This window comes from Dromaius novaehollandiae, chromosome Z (genome assembly GCF_036370855.1).
Source record: "Dromaius novaehollandiae isolate bDroNov1 chromosome Z, bDroNov1.hap1, whole genome shotgun sequence".
NCBI lineage: Eukaryota > Metazoa > Chordata > Aves > Casuariiformes > Dromaiidae > Dromaius > Dromaius novaehollandiae.
The window spans coordinates 57,537,675-57,561,206 of record NC_088132.1 but is presented as its reverse complement, the minus strand read 5'-3'; the positions used below and the strand labels follow the sequence as shown (position 1 = coordinate 57,561,206).

The window sequence follows — 23,532 nt, the reverse complement described above, 5'->3', positions numbered from 1 at the left end:
AAGGAGAGCCTTCATTAAACAGGCCTACGAGGGTAATTAAGTTAAAACCTACTTTAAGGGGAAGCTGGGTAACAAAATAGGTGCGGACAAAGAAGTTGCTGCCTCTTGCAGTCCAGGTAACCAAATATGTTTCATCCTTGTTGGCATTTCAGGGAAATACAGACTCTGTAGCCACAGAGAAAATCTGAATGTCTTAACTGCAGTGAAGAGCAGTTCACACTTTCAGCTATTGTTTCAAGCCACGCAAAATGTAAGCAGGTCTCCCATCGGCAATCTACACTTGATTTCCAGTTTTAAATCATTTCTGTAACCATCTGTACTGGAAATAGCTTTCTTTTTGAATGAACAGTTACAAAAGCAGAAAATGTCTATACCACCTCCGGATGTTAGTGTGTTGAGGAAGGTTTTAAGTTGATCCATGTTCTAGGGATTTTTTTGAGACACTTTCAGGTTTTTTGATCAATTACTCTGTGGAACACTTTCATCTGTATGTTTCCTTTTTATCCTGTTGTAAGCCCCCAAGCAGTATATTGGTGTCTGTAGGGAAAGAATCGGAGGCATGAGAGATCTTAGCCTATCCAAGGTAGAGTTACGCTCAAGTGGTAACAGAACAGTCTCTTTAAAGACTGCTTGAGGTCTGTCTTCCCAAAATAGAGAACTGTAGTGTCCAAAATGAGGAAATGGGGAAGTTTCCATCTCTAGGTGGAAAACTTAGACCTTGCTGTCTCTGCAGATACTTGTCTGCATTCAGTGTGCTGTGGGTTTTCTGTTTCTGTTCCCCATTGTTTCAGTGTCTGTTCTCCCCTATGCCTCTCTTCCTCCTTAATTCCTTATGTCGATCCCCAGGTTTTCTTTATATTTTTTTCATCCTACCATTAGTATTTCCTGTCTACATTCATATTTCCCTTCCACTTCTAGAGCTCTGTGACTGTGGAACAAGCACAATATTCCCCTTCTTGCATCTATTTCCCTCATCCTGATCTGTTGTCACCTTTCAGTCTCCAGACTTGGTACATAACGCCCAGCAGCTGCCTCAGTGTAGCTAGAATTAAAAAGCTTCCAAAGGGTCTAAATGCTTTCTAAATATCTTTGAGTAGTGTTATCTGTGAATTTATTTAAACTTCTGTGAACAGCTGCCTGCTTAATTAAATTTGTTCTTTGCAAGACTGACTACTGCAAGCTAAACATGTAAGGGAATGGACACCATGTTGGAATTACATACTGTAACTCAGATTTTTAGTGGAAAATGATTTTTCATCAAACATATTCTGAGATTAAGGCATAGCAGGCAGAATATTAAAAACCTTGAAAAAGTTAGCCAGAGGAGTTGACAGTTAAACCTTTGAGAGCTAGTGTTAATATTAACTACAAAGAAATTTCTGCCTTCTCCCTGTTGCAAAGTACTACTTTTAAAATTTAATTTGAAAATTCTTTTTAAATTTTGTGAGACCACAGTCTGTCTTACAATACAGTCAGAGCTGTGAGCTTGTTTAAGTTGCCATTTTACATACTGGTCATGAGTTTTTAGTAGTAGTTGACTCAACTCTGCCTGCTGTTTGTGTTAAATACTCTTTCTAAGAATTCTCAATGGAGATCCCCAGGATTCCATCCTGTCATGTCATGCACATATCTGAAATCCACCTAAGGCACTGGAATAGTCGCAGGGAAGTCTAATTACCCAACTAAAACTTGTGACAGTGTGACAGAAATGTACTCATGTTAACACAAGAGAAGATGTATAAATAAAACCTAAATCTGGGGGCAATGTATATTGGCTTTGTTCTTCAGTCCTCGGTTTCCAGAAAATATTTTTGCTTGTTAATATAACTACCTGTAAATTACACTTAAAGAATAGGAATATCTTTTTTTAACAAGTAAGGTTTTCCGATGAACTGTAATCTAAGAATGTTGGTGAAAAGACTTGAGGTCTATGCAGAAATGTTCCTCAATCAGTTATATACTTGATATATGGATTTTTTTTTTAATAAACTTAAATGCAACTCTCATGTCTTCTGAATTTTGAACTAATTTTGTTTCTTATGGTCTAGGAGGGTCCTAATAGTCTGATTAATGAAGAAGAATTTTTTGATGCTGTTGAAGCAGCTCTCGATAGACAAGATAAAATGGAAGAACAGGTACTGATACTTGAAAAATGTGTTAATGGCAGGTATTTCATGCATGATTTCTATTAAATTCTCCTAGGGTGCAACTCCTAAAACTCCAGATGCTTTATACTGACATTTATAAGCATATTTCAGTTCTTAATATTGGTACTGTTAAATATTTTTGCTTACTAATAACTAAACCCATCTCATTGCAGTCTCAAAGTGAAAAGGTCAGATTGCATTGGCCAGTGTCCTTGCCTTCTGGAGATGCATATTCTGCTGTGGGGACTCATAGATTTGTCCAGAAGGTAAGATGTTTCCCATCATCTCAAAGTAATGGGCTGACTTATGAGATTTCTATTTTTTAATATTTCATATGGGTAGGTGAGATTGAATTTGTAGATGTTTCTAGTAACTTTTAATAGGTTACTAATTTTTAATTGAAGTGACCAGAACTGGAGGAGGACTGTTTTCTGTCTTGGCTCAAAAAATATTGATCTGAGTAGCTATTTAGAATACTCCTGACTTATCTCAAACTGACAAACTTGATACATTACATAAAAAAGAAAAACCGATGTGCTAACTTGATAGTGTATTTAAGATACCCTCAATGAAATTTATTGAGCTGAATAAACTAGAAAAAATCCAGTGAATCAGTTGACATTTTTTAGTGTTACTTTTAGTGTTACTGGAAACACTACACTCCTCTCAAGGCTACACTGGGAATATAATACATAATAGGTGCATGAAATCAGCATTTGCTGCTGTGCTTGCTGCTTATGGTGCTTTTGTTTTCCTTTTCTTCATTATCTTGTGCTTGGAAGTTGGTACTGAATGCTCTGTTGTGCCTTTGTTCTGATTACTTGGTTTTTTCTTTGTCTGTCTCTGGTAGCCCTATAGTCGCTCTTCCTCCATGTCTTCCATTGATCTAGTCAGTGCCTCTGATGATGTTCACAGATTCAGCGCCCAGGTACTGTATGAATGCATAGAGTGGGGGTTGCATATCTTTGCTGTATTTCATCCTCTTCCCTGGAACCTGGGTTTTTGTTACATAAATCACTGCTTGCTTTAAACTAGTACATTGAGACAAACAAAGGAGTTCTCTATTCCTATACTAAATGGTTGTCTTTTTTACATTCTGCTTGCATGCATATCACTCCTCCAGAGGCCCAAATCTTGTGAGACTGTTGAACTGATTTCAGTAGCTTTACTAAAAATGTGTACAACTTAATCTGCATTTCTGATTATTATAAAAGCAAAATTAACACCTGTTTTGTGTGGGATGGAGATAGGCTTGACTTCAAATGTTTTTTTTCTTGCTTTTAAATCAATCAAAGGTGTAACTTTCTTTTACACTTTTTTTGTATTGCTTGTAATGACATTAAGATACAAAATGTTAAGGTTCAGGAGTATTGTTTTTATGTCTACAGCTAGTCTTAGTACTGGAAGGTCATTATAATGCATCTTAAACAGGATTGCAGATATGAGAGCTTACTGAAGAGTTCGAATATATTCACTTATCCTTCAGAAAGTTAGTCTGACATCCTGAGTATGGAAATGTTGTCATTGTGTCTTTCTGTTAATGCACAAAATTACTCTGTGCTTGCTCTGAGGATTGTAGTTTATAAAGTTGGACGAGACAGGTGGATTCATGTGTCTGCTCCTTAGTCTCAAAAAAAGTGTTTTTCAGACATGGCATTGCTGCTGTAAGGTCCCTTCTGTTGCGGTCTATATGTTCTTGTTAAGCAGAGAACTGGACTTTGTTCTGAAATTTGTGATTTGGTTCTGTTGGAAGCAGTTCACTGACACTAAACAACCTGCTTTTTCAAATAAAAGGAATGAACTCCCTCTGAGCAATGGAGCCTGGAATCATACCACCTGTTGGTTTTACTCCTAGCTTTGAGCAGAAGCCTAACATTTAATGACTTGCTCTATGGACTGAAATCCCAACATTTGCCTTGACCTATTGCAACCAGTTACATCTCTAGAATTTTGGCTTGCAGCAAGGCAAAAAGTATGCAGGTCATATTACAAAACGCTGATGCACTGACTGGACTGCTAGTAGTCAAATTAGTATTTCAGGGTATTTGGAGGAGAATGGGGGGATGGGCACGTCAGGTAATAGTACCTTTGATTCCAAAGGTAAGAACTGGATGCCTGTCTGGCTGTGAGTACGTGGCTAGTTCAATTGAAAGGAAACTCTGCTAAAGTGTGCGGGCCTTCTCACTTTTGCCTTTTATGCTTGTGATAGCATTTGTGCATACATATGGTGAATTTGAATATTGGTGTGCTAGTGTTACAGTAAAACTAGCCATCAAAAATTCTGCAGTTGACTAGGTCCTCATCACGAGAATGCAAATTCAGGTTAAAGATCAAAGTTAAATGGACTGGAGTGTAGAGTCAAGCTGTTGCTCTTCACCTCTGCATGGCTTATACTAAATTGAACTGACTACCCAGTGCCTTAGGATGCTGTTTCAAGTTAATAGACTTCCTGCAGAAAAGATGATCTTGTTAATTTATAGAAAACTACTCTCCTCACCTTCTTCCCCCACACCCTAGAATAGATTTCTCTCAGATCAGCAAATCAGTCCACTTGCTCTGGAGTCTCAGTGCTGGTGAGCTGGCAGTGAAAGACAACAGGGGCTTGAAGGGGGAAAAACAGGATACCTTCTCTTGGTGACAGCCTGCTGTAGACCTGATAATATGAAACCAACATCCATCCCCAGGCTTCAGGATCTGCCTTTCCAGAAGGCAAAAGAATATCTGATGTCTTGATTCTGAATAAATGGGACTCATTTCTAGACTTCATTCATAGCAAGGGAATTTCAGTATCAGCAAAGATCAAGTAGAAACTTGCAGCTTTGTTTTTAAAATTGAGAAGCATAAACATGCTTGATTGCTGAGGCACCACTGTCAGCAAGATCTTCCTGCTAAAGGTGTCTTCCTGAGAAAGAGTGCATTTTTACCATAGCTTGGAACGTGTTCAGTCATCTTTCCTGAGATGGAAGAGATTTCCCTGAACAAGATACCAATATGATGACCAGCTACAGTGAACTTCAGTATCTCCTTCAGAAGATTCAGTATCTGTTCATACCTTGAACAAATATTGGAGACTTGTCATTAGCAACTGAAGCTTAGATTATTTGTTCCAGAACAAACAGCGGTAAAGTTCCTGTAGGAACTATTGTGATGTGGCTCCCAACAGCTCTGTGTGTGCCTGAGTAGTTGAAATAAAAGTTGGATAGATATTTTGTGATTTCTCTGGAATGCTATGATTGCTATAGGAGTAAAAATGTGGTTCAACTGGTGGAAACTTGTTGAATTAGGTCGGTATCTTCCCTTCTCTTGTGTGAGAAGGTACTGAAATGTTACCACATGCTGTCAGCTTGGACTTTGTGAAAAGGAGATGATTGTGAAAAAGTTTGGGGGGATAGAGGGAGTAGTGGAATGATTTGAGCACTTCTTTCTGTAAGAGTAACCCTGGCATTTTCAGTCTAGAAAAGCTGCTAGTCCCAAAGGAATATTCAGAACTCCCTCAGAATTAGGGTAGTGGTTTAAAAATGGACCAGATATGTGAACGATTTGTGGCTTAGCTTAGCTTGTTCACTTGCTGTTGAGGAAGCTGAATATTATCAAGGTGCTTAATTTTGCTGTGGGACATTATAGGTTCCAAGACACTATTCATTTGGCTTCATTGTTTATTAGATTAACTTCAGCTGTTTTGAGTACTATCTTAAAGTCATTGAGAACTTAGTATCAGGCTTTTGAAAATGTAGCTCCCTTCTGTTATGTCACTTGTTTCATTCCGAAAAGCTTGATAGTCTCTTATCTTTTTGTAAAACCTTTGCAGCTTGTTTTGAACCTCTTGACATCTCTCTCCTATCCCTGGGGAATCCTCAATAGAAAGGAAATATTCTGTTATAATGCTGGCTACTGGTTGATGATGCACTGGGGTTCTTCACCCTCTTTAGTTGAAAGACTGTCCAATCTTTACGATGGGGCGAAGGACAATTCAGGTATTGTACTCCGTTATTTTTGGATATTTGGAAAAGGAGGTAATTATGTGACAGTAAGGTAAAAATTTCTGCTCTTACAAAGCAATTACTTTGTTTATGTATCCTCATGGGAGCTATTTCCTCAGGGTGCCTTCAGAAAGTATTGATTTGTCTTTGTCAGTTGAGTGAGAGGTTTGGGTTTAAACTTTGCAGATGTTTTGCAGATGACTTTCTCATTTCTTAAAGAACTATCAGTTCTCTAAACAGCTTGAGCTGTTTTGAGGGTCTTTTAGGTGAAGGTCTGCCCACTTAAGGTTGCGGACTAAGCCTGCATGACAGAGGATACAAGTATATTTGCAGACTGTGCCTGCAGCCTGCCAGTAACCTGGAGGGAATCGTGTGTCCTACCCAGCAGCAAAGAAGTTGTGAATCTTGACTCTGTGCCCAGTGTGGCAGCTGGAATAGATGCAGGCTGACAGCGACCTGTGGGGTAAACTGCGTGCTGTTTGGACAGGCAGCATGCACAAGCCAGTTGCGGGCACTGCAGTTCCTTGCTCAAATAGAAGTAATTGCTTTTGTTAGTGGAATGAAGTGTTCGCTCTGCTCTGAAAGTTGCAGTGGTGATGCTTCTCTGCTTCTGCTAACTTAAAGAGCAGCTCTCTGAAAGATGATCCGCGTCATGTGTCTTATTAGCAGGAGTTAAACTTTACCATCTAAGGTAAGACCGTGGGGAAAAAAAAATCAACATATACTAAAAAAGCCTTTCAAGTTTTCAGAGGAATTCAGGAGCCAACTGCTGAGAAATTCCAAAGGCTTTAAGCCATTTGGCGTGTGCTGCTGTGGGTGTCTGCGTCTCTTTCCTTGCCCTTCCCCTCCTCTGACTGCCTTTAGCATAAAGCAGAAGCAGCAAAAATACAGAACATAAGCATAAAGTAAACTGTATCCATAGAAGGTTAAGACCTGGGGGAGGACAGAGGGATAGGGACCTGAAGGTATTGCAGGGGAAGTTTGGGAGCATGGTGAGGATCCTCTTCTGAAAGAAGTGTGGCCTACTGCTAGTAAATTGAAGTTTTAAATAGTCTACCTTTCTACCTCACTTGGACTGTGCTATCATAAAGAGTGTCCTGAGAAAGAAAATAGACCTTTTGTAGGAAGCCTTTTAGTAACTGACAGGAAAAGATGGCCTTCATAGAAGCAGAAACACAAGTCTTGCGCTAGCCTTCCCTGCAACAGGAGAAAAAATTCTGTACTCTTAACTTGGGTTTCTGTAGCAAAATCTGTAGTTAAGATAAAGATTCCATCCAATGTGTTTTACTTTGTTATACTTGGAGGATTTCGGCTTGAATCAATTACCTTTTTTCTTCCTAGTCTTATGTGTTGCCCAAACAGTGTATAGTATGAACAAAGTTACCGCTTTATATTGAATGTAAATAAGATCTTTTAATTCTATATCATATTAGAAAAGGTCATCAAATACTCCTTAGTTTTGCTTTCTACTTGTACTACTCACTCAGTTAAATGCATTATGTTATGAAGCCTAGTGTGTGTGTGTATATGTATAAAATGGTTTTTTGAAGTTGAGCAGAAAGCACTTACAGATTCAGGGTGCTGATCTTGTGATTGTGCGCTCCTTAGATTAATCAGTGTATTCATCAGTCAGCTAAGCTTTGTTTTAAGTGCTTTTTCTTTAGTTAAAAAACATTTCTAGTTACTCAGGAAAATAGTGACAATCACAAGATTTGTTTGTTGTGACAAGTTTTCTAGTAGTCACCTGCCTTTAAGTTTTGAAGGTGGAAAAAAGTTCCCAATGTTTGTACATGTTAAATGGTGAGTGGATATCTTTCTTCCTTCCTTTTCTAGGGTGCTAAACTCATTTGACTGTGAGCAGGATTTGGAAATAGTGGGGAGGATTGGGGGGAGTGGGAAACAAAAGAAACATAAGATTATAGAATAAGATTGTAGATATATTTAAAAAAAAAGTTTTTATTGTCCTACTACCTCTTTCATATAGATTATATGGAATAAAAAATGAGCTGTTCATATAGCTTGATTAAAATGTATTAAATACCTGACCTTGAAGAAAAGCACACAGCTGTCCACCTAACTACTTAAATATTTTAAAATAATGGAGTTTCTGCATCATCTTAGTTTTTCTGGAATTAAGCATTTCTGTTCCTCAGTTCTTTCCAGTGGGCAACTGTGTAAAGATGCTGGTAAAACAGAGTAGGGCATGTGTTGCTCATGACTGCGGTTCCAATATAAGTTTTTGATAGTATTCACATTTTTAGGTGATCTGTCCTTTTTTCCCCACCCTCTTTGTTCAGTTTCCTAAATGCTCTTCGCTGAATGTTGGCTTTCGTATCTCGCAGTGCATCGTAATTCTCTTTAGAGACGCAAAGTAATTTTTAAATGTTGAGATAAAGTGGTCAGTAGGTGAAATAGTGAATTTTGACAGTTCAGAGCCACAAAGGAAGGATAGGAAGTACCTATAAAGAAAGAAGTCAGAAATTGAATCAAGCTTTTTGTTTTTTGTTTCTGAATGCCAAAAGTATCTGCTTGCTCTTACTTTTGATAGAGAGTTCTGTTCAAGTTCAGCTCCTGCACAAGATGTGAAGCCTTGACTTGTTGTGGTTTCCAGTACTGTACAGTTTCCAGTCAAAGAAAATGTATGGAATGTTTTAAAAAATTGTGCTTTTTCTTTTTTCCTTTAAAGGTAGAAGAGATGGTACAAAATCATATGACTTATTCTTTACAAGATGTAGGAGGAGATGCCAATTGGCAGCTAGTGGTAGAAGAAGGAGAAATGAAGGTAAATAGTTTAACCTTTTGTTTCTTTGCTTAGCTGATATAAGATGGTATGCTATTAAGAAAAATATTTTTTTTTTCTTTTTGAGTACTATCACTCAGCAAGTTATGCTGTTAATAGTTCTCTTTGAGAATAACATTGTTTTTAGGTTAGGGCTGGAGTCCACAAGAGCTACAGCCACTAATCAGTTCAATCATGCGGAATCCTATCCAGCTCTTGCAAGAGCTTTATGTCATTGCAGATTCCTTCCTTATTTTCTCCTACTTAACATTTGGTATCAGAATGATATAAAAATTCATATGAAATATTATATGATAGTAAGTTACTGTTTCATTTACTCTACTGTAAAGTGTTTGTGATGATCCTTGTGCCTGATGGTAAGTAAGGTAGCTAAATCCATTTTTGGAGAAGAGACTCTCAAAATACTATCTCATTCTCACTTCATTGCAATGTGCCATGTGAGAACATCCACACTGGCAGTTACCAGGGAGCACTGACATGTCAAATCATTTGCGTTAGTCTTCTAGGTAAGCGTGTGGGTAGGGGTTTTTTTGTTTTGTTTTGTTTTTAGATGATTAAATTTTAAACAATTAAATACAAACAGTTTTGACACTTCTGTCCTGCGTTTCTTTGTATTTGGCCATAGGTTTACAGAAGAGAGGTGGAAGAGAATGGAATAGTTTTAGATCCTTTGAAGGCAACACATGCAGTTAAAGGTGTAACAGGGCATGAAGTTTGCCACTACTTCTGGAACGTCGATGTTCGTAATGACTGGGAAAGTATGGAATTGGTTCTTACATTTTGTTTATCAGTAAGCATATTGTTTATAATCTTGACGTAATGTCTGTATACTTGTTTGTTGATGGATTTTTTCCTTCTTTTTTTTCTTTTAGCAACAATTGAAAATTTCCATGTTGTGGAAACATTAGCTGACAATGCAATCATCATTTACCAGACACATAAGGTAATAACGCTTAAGCTGTATACACCACCTTATTGAGACAATCTGAGGCATGTGTGTTCTAATTTATTATGAAACACTTCAGTGACGTAACAGCTTAACATACTGTTTGAAACAATAGTTCAGAACTAGTTCTGTATTAAACTGAAGTTTGTCAATTTTTGGAAGTTGGTTTGATGGCATAACTGGCTATGCATGTATGTGTCAGAATTTGTAATAACAGGTGAGAACTCTTTTTAACCTAAGTACATCACTGCCAACAAAACAGGGTCACCTAAAACTAGGTCAACACTGACTACAAGGAAGAAAAACTCATACCACTGTATTGCGTGGTTTTGTTTTGCTTGCAATAATGCATGCTGTTGACATATGCATTTGCATTGCAAGTGGTATATTTGCTGATAATGGTATAATACACTTATTCTTTTAACTTGAGTTATTTTTTTTTCCACTACCAGTTCTGGTGTATCTTTATCAAAATACTCATTCAAACTGTAACCCAACAATTACCCTAACAGTTGGGTTCAAGAAAAAACTGGCTATGAAGTATACAGATTCGTCTTTAATCTTGCATGGTGCTGAGTATGAGTATACTTAGATATTAAAACAAATTGTTTTCTTGGACCATTTCACCTGTAGCACAGGTACCTGAAAACTGCCATAACAGAAGACTTTCTTTTTTTTTTTTTTTTTAATAAAGCAGTTGTGTGAACTCTATAGTGTTGTTGTAAAACTTAGATAGGGTTGATTCTCTTCCCTCCCCCCACCCAGAATATCAGGAAAATGGCTTCTGTAGCTTATTTTATTTTATCAGACATCTTACTTCTGAAACATTCTATCTAGATAATTTCAGTTTACCGTATCTGTGTCTCTGAAATGATAGCTCTATAAAAAATACTTCTGTTAAAAATGTTTCTCTTTCTCTCTCAGTATGTATGTGTATGGAGACATTCTAACTGTAAACACATCTACTTACAGTTAAGCAACAAACTGAACTAGCGGGTACAAGTATTAACTAAAATGCAAACCTGATGTTGAGAAAATTGTAGGGAAGCTGCCTCTTTGTTTGCTGAAAAACGGCTGTTGCTAGACTCCTTGCCTTTCACAGGTTTTAAACTTTTGCCTTAAACTTTTTAAAATTAAGTTTGTCTTAAAATAAAATGTAGCCATGTAACCCAGTATACATCTGTACAGTAATTGTGTTCTGCTTTCAATTTAAAGTTGCATGCAACTTGAACCTGTTTTCCTTAAAAATAACATAACTGACCTTATTTATAATGCTTCTGTTTTTCCTTTATCACATGATAGTAGACAAGTATTTAATTTGCAAAATTGGAAAAGCTTATAATCAACTATTTTTCCACAGAGGGTGTGGCCTGCTTCTCAAAGGGATGTGCTGTATTTGTCTGCCATCAGAAAGATACCAGCATTCAGTGAAAATGACCCTGAAACGTGGATTGTGTGCAACTTCTCTGTGGAACATGACAGTGCTCCTGTAAGTGGTGTTTTCATTCTGTCAAGCTATGCTTTCAAAATACCATTCTTCTATTATGTGATGATGATATTGCAATGATAGTGTAAGGAAAAAAAACTTCTAAGGAAAAGTAATACAGTTTGTTTAAATCAGTTGATACCATGACCTGATGAAGTTGTTCTGAGCCAAAAGCTGCTTTGCCTTTTCTCAGCAGTGAGCTGGTTTGAGGTATTGCAGAAGAATGGAAGCAAAATTTCTGGAGACGTGATAATGCTTAAAAGAATTGAGGTTATACTGATGTAATTCCATGAAAACTCTTCAGTGTTGTCAGACAGTGTTACAGGGATAAGCTTGTATAACTGTAGATATGAGATCTGTTAAACCTTCACTTTACGCAGTTCTGCCTTGGTTTTGTCAGAGAGTAGCAGTGACTGTTTTCTTTGGAGTATTTCTGTGCTTATTCCTATGCCACTACCTATTTATAATGGAAAAGTTACCAACTGATATTTGTAGATGCTAGTATGTCATTCTGTAAATGCTTCCTTGTTCACTTGTCACAAGTGAAGTAATTCATTACTAATGTATTGAGCAAACAGGAATCTGAAGTTCAGGCATTTTGTTTTAACCCTTTCCTTATTCACCATGCATCCATCTTTTCATTCATGTTACATCCATGTAGTGCTAGAATGCAAACTCTCTGAAGCATGACTTTTGACCTATCTTAAACTTTATAGTAAATTAAAATATTAATCAAGTATGCTGAAATAAACTTGGTTTGGGGTAACTAAGTATTTCATTCTTTGGCAGCTGAACAACCGATGCGTCCGTGCAAAAATAAATATTGCTATGATTTGTCAGACGTTAGTCAGCCCACCAGAGGGGAACAAGGAAATAAGCAGGGACAACATCCTATGCAAGATTACATATGTAGCTAATGGTAAGTACAACTTTTGCAGTATGGCATTCACTGTGTATGCTAATTATGGGGATCTGAGTGCTGGCAAAAAAAAAATTGATGGAGTTTTCTTTTAAGCTTTTGTAGGATTGCATTTGTGTTCTTTATGTTCAGAAAGGCTTGAAATCATGTGCTACAACAATTAATGGAATCATTCATTGTTTGGTATTCTAGGAGGAATAAATGAAAATAGTGTGTAGCTTGGTCCTAAAAACCCTTTTGAGAGACAGGAGGAAGAAATGTCTGCAACTGGGTTGATTTGGCATAGCTTTTAGTTTCAGTAATAGTGTGCTTTTTATTCATTTGTTGCTGTAAAATTCTTCTCCTGATTCAGCCTGTTGGGCTGAAAAGCTGCTGATAGTGAAGATACAATTCTTGCCCTCAATGTTAAGAAGGTACAAATATATTTTTGTATGAAGATGTTTACAAGCTCTATAATCCAGTCCTCATATTTCTTGATTTTTTTTAACTGATAGAATCCTTATAACTGACTGCAAGGTTATCAAAGCCAAACTGTATTGTTACTGTACCCAGGCTTTAGAAATGTAATAATAATGTTGGAATATTGGGATACAATAAAAATTTCTAAGGGTAGCTCATCTGCTTATTTTTGGTAACCACCTATTACATGACCTACCAAAGAATGGAAGTCTGAACAATTACTCTCATGGCTCCAGTAACCATTTCCCTTATATAGCAGTGATATAATTTGTTATAAATCCTGCATAAATATTACTGTATGATGTTAAACTCTGGGGTAAGCTGATTTGTTTTCTATTTAGATGTTTCCAAATTGTTTAAAAAAAAATTGAATTGGCAAATTAAGTTTTGAACTATGATTATATGAGAAGTGGCAACTTTCAGAAAAATATTTGACCTCTGAATATGAACATTTTAGAATCTGTTCAAATTTTGCTTAAAATGCTTTACAAATCTATAAAATATTGGCATGAAGCAATTCTGCAGATAAATGCAATGATTACTGAGAAGCTGGCAAACAATAAGTTGACTTTCATTTTCTTTAAAATAAGTAGTAACTCAAATTTTTTTCCTGTTGTTTCTTAGAAGTACTTAAGGAATATAATCTTCGATTTGGGCCTTCTCCAAAGACTCACAACACAATATTGTTTTTAATGTTCTCTGAATAGAGTGGCACCATAAAAATGGACTAAATTTGGGTTTTAAAATAGTAGGAAGTGTTACAAGTTGTAAAGGCCTAAAAAAAAAAAAAAAAAAAAAAAAAAACCCCTAAAACTGCTGTTGATTGTTCTTTGCTGTTACTCCAGAAAGGGAATTGCAAGAATAAAGTTATATATATATTATAGGATTTTCTGTGTCTCACTATGTCTCTCTCCTACTATTTTTACAATTATGCAACCTGAATGCTGCCCTGCTTTTCAGATGATGACTGAGCTCTGTGTGGGAGCACTTAGCCTCTCTGGTATAATCCCCAGGCTTGTCTGGAGTTGGAATCTGACATAATGTATTCATATTATACACTTACTGATTTGGCCATATACATGGTTTGTGGAATACAATTTAAATCCAGTTTAATGTCTACTCCTAGTGAACCCAGGAGGATGGGCGCCAGCATCAGTGTTAAGGGCAGTGGCAAAACGAGAGTATCCCAAGTTCTTGAAGCGTTTTACATCATATGTGCAAGAGAAAACAGCAGGAAAGCCTATTTTATTCTAGTATTAGCAGGTATGCATTAATTTTTTTCTTTTCTTGCTTTACTGCTATAAATACTTAAGGCCAAATAAAGGAGTCTGATCTAGAAATGTCTTATTAGCATGAATTTAATGTATATTTTCAATTCTGTGGTCAGACATCTGACAATATTACGAAGGCCAAGGTATTCTTTTATATTAACAGAATAATTTTGATTTAGGATTCTGATTAATAGTACAGCCTTTCTGACAGAAGAGAAATTCAGTCACTGGAGTACTTAAAATACTGTCTTACACTTTCAGTCTTTCTAGTGGGCCCAATAAAGAAAAGGAATTTACAGATGCGTTCTGAAGTCTGTGGATATATTTTAATGGTCTGTGTCATTGGACTAATCCAAAATGATTTTAATATTTGAAAGTTAGATGATGATGTGTCAGGAGATTAGAAAAGCATTTCCCCATCACCTGGTAGACTATCTAAATTTGTCAGATATAAGCCTTTGTGCTAAATAAGTATTTACTTGTTTTTTGTGACAATATTTAGACCCTTACAGTGTATATTCCATTATGTACAACTGTAGTGTCAAACCATTGAATTTCAGCTGCACAGTAGTATTTGGTAGTTCTAATATTAGAACATGATCTGAAAATGTGTTTTTTACCACTTTTTTGTGCATGACTTCAGGCTACCTCTGTTCTTAGGTTCTATTTAGTATGTCAAACTCCAAAAGTCTTAGTCATTTGATCTTTCTGGAACAGATATCCCTGTAATATCTGATTCACATTTTTAATTGTATATTGTCAGAAAACTAGTGTAGGTGAACTATTAAAAACTGAACTGTCACACGTAAGCTGACAGTTCCAATCTGATCATAGCAGTGTTCCTAAATCATTTAAGGGATTTAACAATTTCTTACTATTTCTTGTTCTCCTATTTGTGTTCAAAATTTATTTTCTTTGCCTTTCTACAGTGATTGGAGCAAGACTGGGTGAGCATTCCGCGTTGGAGAAGTAACCATGTATAGAGCACTCCATGCTGGAACGAAGGATCTGCAGTCTTTTTATGGCCCAAGTTCTACGCTTTGTATACCGAAGTGAAGAAATGTTGCAACACCATGAGGCTGAATATTTAACACTAGCTCTCTCCTGCTAACTTTTCCTGCTGAATCAGTGTGTAATTATAAATACATGTATTGATAACATGTATATGGCTCTATTTTTATTTGCTTGCTTTAAAAGAGGAAGAACGTACAACTTTGAATCACCAACTTGGGTTACTGCTTTAATTTTAAACAACTTGCAGAATTTTACTGTTAACCCTTCCTAAGATACTTGAGCAGTTTTTGTGCATGTCTAAAAAGCACAAAAGACAAAAGCACATATAGCGTACTGTATGTGCTTTATATGCACAAAAATCTGCGGTATTTGAGGGGAGAGGAGGAGGAGTTTAGTAAAGCCTAGGTGACTTATTGGCAGGTTTTGTTTTGCTTTGTATAATCATAGTTCATTGCTGCTGGTCTCTATAATGAATCATCTTGTTATGTAAAATGTCAGTTAATAACTGAGGGCTGTCAATATCCTTATGACTTTGCCTTTTCTATTGTCTTATTCTTATGAAGATCTTTGGGTCTGAAGGAGTAAGAGTGTGAAAAGCTTTATTTTTTTCCAGATATCTTTATATTTCTATTGTATTTTTCAGTTATGTAATATGTGCTGCAGAATTTTTGTTATTAAACATGATCCAGAAATTTCTAGGTAGATTCTGTATGAGAGGGCACGAAAGCTAGAAGCTGAAAGCCAGAAGTCATCTGTCCATGCTACATGTGGACTGCTTTCTTGCATGATACCCAGGGCTTTCCTGAAGCTGTGAGAAAGGTACACTATAATATTTATTGAAGCAATTTGGACTAGATAGGACAACATTCCCAGTCTGGAAATGAGGATGAGTACATTATTTTCTGATCCTGCATGTTTTTCCCCCTCATCTTAAAGCCATGCTATGAGGTTCATATAGAAAATGTGAGTCACTTTATTTACCTCTTGATCAAAAACCGAGCAGAGAGCTATGAGGATACATAGTTCCTACTGGAAAGTTCCCCTTAGTTGCTGTGAGAATTTAAAAGTCAGATATTTTGCCTGCCTTTGATTCTGGAGATGCTCATTAGGAGAGAACTGTGGCAGACAGGTACTCATTCTTGAGATCTTTTTATTCATGTCCTGTAGTTGGAGACTATTCAGAGACTGCCGAGTGTTTCACTAACCTGTATATCTCAAAACAAAAGATTCAGATATATTTTTTTCAAAAGAAAGCTGAAAGTCGTATTTGATATATTATAGTAGGTGCCTGAAAGTAAATACAAGATAGTTATTTAATGAAGATTTGGCAAATGATTAAATGTCATCTGCACAATGTTGAAAAACTTTTATCTGTTCATCTTCTCTATGGAGATGAAAGCATACATAACACATTATACATGCACGCAGATTTCATGCTCCATAACTTTTCCTTTTTTATTTGCCTTTCTCTAATGGTGTGCATGGAATATGCCTTATTACAGAATTATTCTGTTGATTCGAATATGTAGAAAAGTGCCTATATGGTAATGCTAGTAAGGCAAATAAGATGAAAATTTGTACATGTTTACTATATCACCAGTGAGCATTTTATATAGTGATGTTTAAAAAAAAAAAAAAATTATTACCTCAAATGTACTTCATCTTTTTACAATCAACCTAATGATGGTTCATTCACCATAGCCACTGATGGGAACTTAAAAATAAATAAATAAATAAATAATAGAGAGAGAAAAGGAAAGAAAGAAAAAAAAAACTGTCCAAAATAAAAAAAAAGTTTAACTCCTTATTTGCCATTTTTGGTAATTGTTGTTGAATACCGGCGAGTAACTGTTTCTTAATTTAATTGGATAGCTTTATTTTACAAAGGTATGGAAAGTTTACAAAGCAGTATATAAATCTTATATCATTAGTTGCATTTGCACTAAATGTGATGTACTTTTGTGATTTATTCTGTAAATAAAATTACACTACAGATACTATTTGTAAAGATACATTCTACTTCTAGATGAAGGCACTGGTACTTCACTACAGCTAGCCCTGCCCAATCAGAACTGTAAGAGGCTTCTGACTGAATATGGAAGGAATTGCAATACTGAGGCACTGAAGAGGTCAATCAGTACCTATAAAACTATCTGTAGACCTCTCAGACTGTCCATGTGTGAGTAGCAGTTATGTCCTTTCTTCCGGAAGGAATCTTTCTTTTATGGTTTTGTAAGACTTTTCCCTGTCCCTTGAGGCCACCTGTTTCTCCAGTCACTGCCCCACACGTGTGCGCTCTGAGTTCTCTTCTTCTGGTTAATGGAACTGTTAAATTTATACACGATGGTTTTCTTCCCAGAAGAAGCCCCTTGACTGTAGAATGGATATTTTACAGGTTGAACCAATTTGAAGGGCTGAGAATCCAGTTACCAATTTTCTGAATGATATCTGCTGCTGTTCCAGAGAATTGGGTATGTTGCCAAACTAGATCCAAAAGAAATTACTTGATAGAACTTGTATTGGCAATAATGAGGAGAGAGAGTCATTCTCCTGCCTGAAAACCTGCACATCTTATTTTCACAAGTTTTCTGTAGAAAAGATGTCATGCACTTTGAAAAAAGTACCTTTTACTTAACTGGGCTGAGCTGGTTTATCTGAAGTTGTGCTGATTCTCTTTAATCAGATTGTCCACCTGTATTTTTGTCAAGTTGTACAGATAACGCTGTATTTGAATTGCCACTGTTCATCTACAGACTCAAAACATGAATCATATTTTTGAGTACCCTGAGTGTGTAGAGTGTAACTGTTTGTTCTATAATAGCTTTATGATCCTAATGATAAGTTTTAAAAATTTAAAGAAGTTGGCTCTTCCATGTTACAATCACAAATTTAAAACCAGTATTTAAAAGTGAAAAGTATTAAAAATATTATGAAGAAATATCCTGGTTTGTAGTTATTTTTTAACACATAGTGCTTTGGAGAAACTTCTATTTAAAACATTCTACCTTGTAACCACCTTCTAGATAATGTATGAAATTTATATAATACTATAATGCATGTAAAACTTAACAGGAAAGCAGCTTACTTGTATTATTGAGGTTACCGAAATGAAAACTTGAATGCCACATTAGCTGTCTTTATATAGAAAAGCTCATTTTGTACTGGAGTATCGGAAGCATGTTAAAAGGTGTTTTATATCGAGACTACACTGTATGGCAGCATCTCCCAAAATGAACTCATTAGTGGTAAACAATTCTTTTTGACTAGGTTAAGTGTTGCCTTCTAAAATTCAGTTAAGACTTCAGTGCATGTATTTGTTTCTGTAAAGGGAATGGAGACTTCTGTGTATCAAAGAACATTTTAATGTTATGTTGCTGGCTTAAAACTATATATTATACTAGTGTGCTAATTCCCACTTCAAGTGGCTTCATCTTGATCTTCAAGGTCTTCAGCTATTCACCTGTCATTAGAAGACTTGAAATCCATAAGCATGGGTCATTGCTGCCCATGCTTTTAAGTGTCTGTTGGGGCTGCTTTAACCCAGTCAGTTGGAGCAAGTTCCCAGGAGAATCTGATCCAGTAGGTGTTCTGGTAGCATCTCTTTGGGATCAGGAAAAACTGCATTGTGTGTGTTTACCCAACTCTGTACCTCTGAAGAGTTTAGTTTGTGCAGCTGTGGATGATCACCTGGACTAACTGAAGCATGGTCTGCTTGCTTATTGTGATTTTGGTATCCTTACAATTGTCCTGTATTCCAGGAAGATCTGAAGATGATGATGATAGAGGTATGCAGTCAGACTGCAGCAAATAGAGGAAAGTGATCTGACTTGAGGGTGAAGAGGCTGTTATTTAAATTACTGTTTGAACATAATTAACTTTTCATTCAGGAAAACTTAACTACTAAATCAGGTTGGGCTAAAGATCCTTCTAAGTCTAATCTTTGACATTAACTAGTTGTGGATCCTTAGGGGAGGGTACAAGTTAAGAAAGGGCTTGTCTAACATGTCCAATTGTGAGGACGTATCAAATCCGTATTTATGTATTTATTTAGAGTTATTTAAATGTCTCATGGTGAAAAGGCCTATTCTGAGAAATGGATTCTGTCTTTAGGAAAGTTGAATATTTTAATTAGCTTCTATTCTGAGCTGGAATAAAAAAAAAAAAGTGAAATGTCTCAAAGACAACTTCCTCTATATTGACTGAAGATTTTATCAGCATAAAAGGAGAAAAGAATAACAGTACAACCAATGAGCCAAGCCATCACAAACCAAAATTATATTTAAGCCTTTGTCTTCTCTTGTACAGAAATAACATTAAGAACATTTCCATGGGAAGAACGGAGATCCAGATCCTTTGCCAGAGGATAAACTCTGTGTTCTTTCTAAAGTATGGAGAAGTAAGAACTGTGCCTCTGCAGAGCACAGAGCTTCGAATGAGCTTCAGCAGAGCAAGCTTTCTTGATAGCAGAAATAGCTGGTGCTTCATGGATCAGTAATGATCCTGCCTCTATTTGTTGTGCAGGGATTTCTGCACTCTATATAGTAATCAAAAAAAGCTGTAGAAACATTCCAAGAAGGTATGACTGGAGAAACAGTTTGAGACAGAAGGCATTATTAGGACAAAAAGAAAACTTACCAGAAATCTCTAAGAGCTTGGCTGTATCAGGCCTTAGGTAATACAATGGAATAAATGCAGAGCCCTTATCTGACCCTGTTTTTGTAAAATGCAGTTATTTTAGCTGGAAAAAAAAAAAAGAAAGAAAGAAAAGGGAATACAGTTGCATTCTTGGTCTCTTAAGTTATGCTTGTAATTTAAAAATACACAGTTGCTAGTAAGGACAGGTTGGGTTCTTCTGTAGTCACATGTATAACTAAAGATAATTTGGCTCTAGATAATGAGTTAACAATAGGTTAAGGTTATACCATACAACTTAATCAGTGTACTACTAATAGTATTGCTATTATCTTTAGTCCTTGGCTATAAAAGTCTTGTAGGAGGAGAAAAATATATTTCATTAGATAAAGAAAGCATGTACCTGAGTTTTATGTGCCTGAAAATGTTCATTTTTCCCAGCTGTAACCACTGACACAATGCTGTTTCTCTGTACACATCTGCCTCTTGTATGTGTAGGACTGCAGCTAGAATATAGAGAGCTTGGTGATGTGGATTGCAGCAATTTTTAGGGTTTTTTTTTAAAAATAGGTTTTAAAGGTTAAACTAAGTCTCCTTAAAATTAACTTTTTTTGAGAGAGAGAGGGAGAGAGATTAGACCAAGCAACAGTTAAGTCTGTCATCTAAAGCTTAAACTTCTGTTACAGGGACCTTCCCATTCAGTCCCCTTTGCCTGAGCTGGTTTGCCTGGAATTCCCTGTGGGATTTTTCTCTCTACCACCATTAGAGTAACCAGCCTTTTTTCCCCCCCTTACAAAAAGCAGAGTGCTTAAATGTGCATAGTGGGGGGTGTGGGTGTGTTTGTGTGTGTTTTGTTTTTGAGGACACTCTCACTATTACATTTTTAGAGGAAAAAATACAGGAACAGGGAAGATCGGAAGTGACTATACACTGAAGACTGAAGTCTGAAGTTTCTTTTACCATGCAGCATGTTTTTAATGCCTCAATTGAGCCTCCGGGAGATAAGCTGACTTCTTCATTGTTACTTTTCTGAGTATTTAGACTAAAGCCATCATTGTTGATAGTCAATAGCATGAGCATATACAGTCTTCTATAGTCACTTCAGCAAGTCTTCTGTGTTTGTTTTGTCCCTGTATGTGCTAATTATCTTCCTTTTCTTTTTTCCAAGTTATTTTCAGATGCAATGGGAAAGGCCTATCTATTTGCTGTTTCCTATGTATCTGTGTATGCCTAAAGGAAAGCACCTTTTGAAAGCTAGCATATAATGCTGAACTTTTCTGATTCATTGAATTGCTTTCTAAAATTTCATGTCACAAGAGACAGACTGTGCATCTTCAAAGCCTTTGGCAAGGGAGATTTCCAGCCAGTACTACACAGGCAGGATGTGACATCAACCCTGAGGAATACCACCAGATGGAGTGGGATTGCAAGCTGAGCCATGGAGCAACCCAGCAAGGTCAGCTTCCTCCTACGGCCTGTAAAACTATGTCATGTAACAACAGGAATTGTATAGAATGATGCTAAAGAAACAGATCCAAAACCCCAGGATAACATGCAATCTAATGAGAGTAAGTCATGCTTCAGTATGGACAAAATGTAGATGTGTCCTCACCCTCAAAATATTTCAAGCCTAGATAATGAGCAAAATCATATAGGCTGTGTCATCATTTATATCCTGTTTGGAAATCATTGCTATGTATTCAATGTAATGGCATTCTTTAGCCAGTTGGCTTAGTGAACCTGTGTTAGAATATTTAGTTTTTCCTACGCCTCCTGACTTAAAGCATGCATCAGAGGACCATTTGAGATGCATGCACTCAATGAGCACTAATCCAGTTAACATGGTTTAACCTGCCCAAATTCCAGTGTTGAAAACTTAGTTAACTTGAAATTTCTTCCTGAAGTTTCATACAGGAGTGGTATTTGGAAGTCATTACCCTTAGCTGTTATACACTGAGTAGCATGTTAAAAGATTACAGTGTCTCTGGCAGAGGCTGCTGCATTTTAGTAATAAGTGAAATGGTTACCTTCTAAGCTTCTGTAAAGTATGAGAAACTTAAACATGCGTTTGTTATCTTTATTGGTTTTCCCAACCTTTTTTGTTTGAACTATAGTTGGAAACTCTCAAACATATTTCAAGTATCACTGAATTCAAGGGTAAGCAACTATCCTACTATTGACATGCTAAACAAAATGGTTACTGTAGTAAACTTCACAGCTGTATGATACTCTTAATCGTTTTTAACTGAAACTTACTTATTTCAGTTTTTTCTATCACCTAGAAGGTGAGAGGGTTCTCTAATATAAAAAAGTCTGTAATTTACTATCTTATTAGCTGAGATTGTCATACCCAACTTCAGTGAAATAGACGGAACAGATAAAAAGAGAATCTGAATACCTCTTGTGATTGTAATATTGTTAAACTGCTTTTCAATTCTATTTTTGGCTATTATCAGAAACAGTTTCACTATAAAGTATCATCTGTTCTAGCTGTTATCTATATTATTACTATTTTACTGTAAATAGGTATACACTTATTCTCTTATACTGTGTACAGTTCCTGGTTTTATGCTTATGTTAAACACCACTTTATCTCTTGCATTAAACAGATATTACTTGGAAGAAAAAGAATTGCTAGGTAGTATATGAGAATGGTGTCTAAAAAAAAGCAGCACTGAGATGTGGATACACAGAAGGATGAATTCCAGTAAGTTTGATGTTTTGGATTGTTAGGCCATATGTTTTCTAACTGATTTTTCTCTAATAAGAAGAGGAAAACTACTGATATATTATATTATCGCCTCCCCCAGTTTTGACTTGCCCTCAAAAGGTGTTTTGAAGGAATAGCCTCTCTGGAAACACTACCACAACCAATGCCTTACTTGCCTAGCTTTTCAATCACATTAACCTTTTGGGGTCAATTTTTTCCAGGTGAACTAAAGGCTTTAGTTGCTCAGCAAAGTTCCTCATGTCATCAGAAACGACGTCCTGTCCTGCTGGCGCTACCACGTTAAGCTCAACAAGGTAGGAGAGAGACAGGGGCTCGATGCTGTCTGTGTTCCCTGGCATTAGGATGCGGAAGATCTTGTACACGACGATCTTCATGATGCCCTTGCGGAACACGTGTCCCTTGGCCACAAACTCGTGGTCCATGCGGAAGCCCATCTCCACCAGGAAGTCCGTCAGGTTGTCCGAAGTAGCGATGTCGACGCAGTTGCGCACCAGCGCGTGCCGGTTCTTGTCCCCGATCTCGGGCTGGCCGAGGTAGCGCAGGTGCCAGGGCATGCCGCTCTTGTCCATGGAGCGCCGCGCCCGCAGCACGAAGGGGCTGGCCTGCTGCCCCTTCAGCAGGAACACCATCTCGTGGTCCAGGAAGGTCTCTGGCTCCATGTTGTCGCACAGGCCGCGCAGCCGGTGCAGCAGGCTCTCCAAGCTCTGGTCCAAAACGCTGCCTGCAGGGGACGGAGGAGGCCCCTGAGCACCCCGCTACGCGCACCACCGCCCCCCGCAACAGCCCCCTCCCGCGCCGGCCCCAGGCCCTAGGACAAGGACACCGCCGCCCCCCTCCCCGCGGCTCCCGTCGCGCCGCCTGCTGCGGGCCCGGCCCGCGCCTACCTTGGAGCAGGTACTCCATCATGTTGATAGTGCCGCCCGTGACGGGCATCATCGTGACGGGGGGCGCCTCCATGGTGCCGCGCAGCCCGAGCCCGGGACCAGGCCGCCCGCGACGCGATGCGACGCGACGCAGCAGGGCCGGGGCGGAGCCGCCGCCGCCGCGGCAGCGCCAGCGCCCCCCCGCGGCCTGGAGGCGCCGCGCGGCCGTTTCCCCGCGAGGCGCGGCGGGACGCGGCGAGGCGGGGCGGGGCGGGGCGGTGCCC

At 37.6% G+C, this 23,532-nt stretch overlaps 2 protein-coding genes across 6 annotated transcripts in view; one reads left to right on the top strand and one right to left on the bottom strand.

Annotated features, from left to right (window-relative positions):
* Nucleotides 1-17,960, top strand: part of LOC135324959 (ceramide transfer protein) — a 75,241-nt gene extending 57,281 nt beyond the window's left edge. For 3 of the 4 annotated variants that reach the window (XM_064502168.1, XM_064502171.1, XM_064502170.1), the window contains 10 exons: nt 2,049-2,135; nt 2,321-2,413; nt 2,998-3,075; nt 8,814-8,909; nt 9,553-9,685; nt 9,800-9,870; nt 11,234-11,362; nt 12,149-12,278; nt 13,864-14,000; nt 14,938-17,960. In XM_064502168.1, coding sequence (XP_064358238.1) covers nt 2,049-2,135; nt 2,321-2,413; nt 2,998-3,075; nt 8,814-8,909; nt 9,553-9,685; nt 9,800-9,870; nt 11,234-11,362; nt 12,149-12,278; nt 13,864-13,991 — 945 coding nt within the window. In that variant the 3' untranslated portion in view covers nt 13,992-14,000; nt 14,938-17,960. The remainder of the gene's footprint in view (nt 1-2,048; nt 2,136-2,320; nt 2,414-2,997; nt 3,076-8,813; nt 8,910-9,552; nt 9,686-9,799; nt 9,871-11,233; nt 11,363-12,148; nt 12,279-13,863; nt 14,001-14,937) is intronic. The other variant, XM_064502169.1, reaches the window with a different exon arrangement.
* Nucleotides 17,961-19,270: 1,310 nt separating this feature from the next.
* On the bottom strand, nt 19,271-23,455 carry LOC135324960 (mediator of RNA polymerase II transcription subunit 18). 2 transcript variants are annotated; one of them, XR_010386178.1, is made up of 3 exons: nt 23,270-23,455; nt 20,058-23,106; nt 19,271-19,760 (listed from the first exon to the last, which is right to left on the bottom strand). XR_010386178.1 is itself a non-coding variant. In XM_064502172.1 (2 exons), the coding sequence occupies exons 1-2, from the start codon at nt 23,340-23,342 to the stop codon at nt 22,553-22,555; spliced, it is 627 nt and encodes a 208-aa protein (XP_064358242.1). In that variant the 5' UTR covers nt 23,343-23,455; the 3' UTR covers nt 19,271-22,552. The 2 variants fall into 2 exon arrangements, 1 of the variants encoding a protein (XP_064358242.1); XM_064502172.1 differs by having other exon boundaries at nt 19,271-23,106.
* Between the last annotated feature and the right edge of the window lie 77 nt (nt 23,456-23,532).

Bases quoted from the DNA above. Each gene is read 5' to 3' on its own strand.
- LOC135324960 (XM_064502172.1), bottom strand. From the start codon at position 23,342: ATGGAGGCGCCCCCCGTCACGATGATGCCCGTCACGGGCGGCACTATC. The intron at 23,107-23,269 runs GTAGGCGCGGGC...CGTCCCCTGCAG, and splicing joins GATGGAGTACCTGCTCCAAG to GCAGCGTTTTGGACCAGAGC.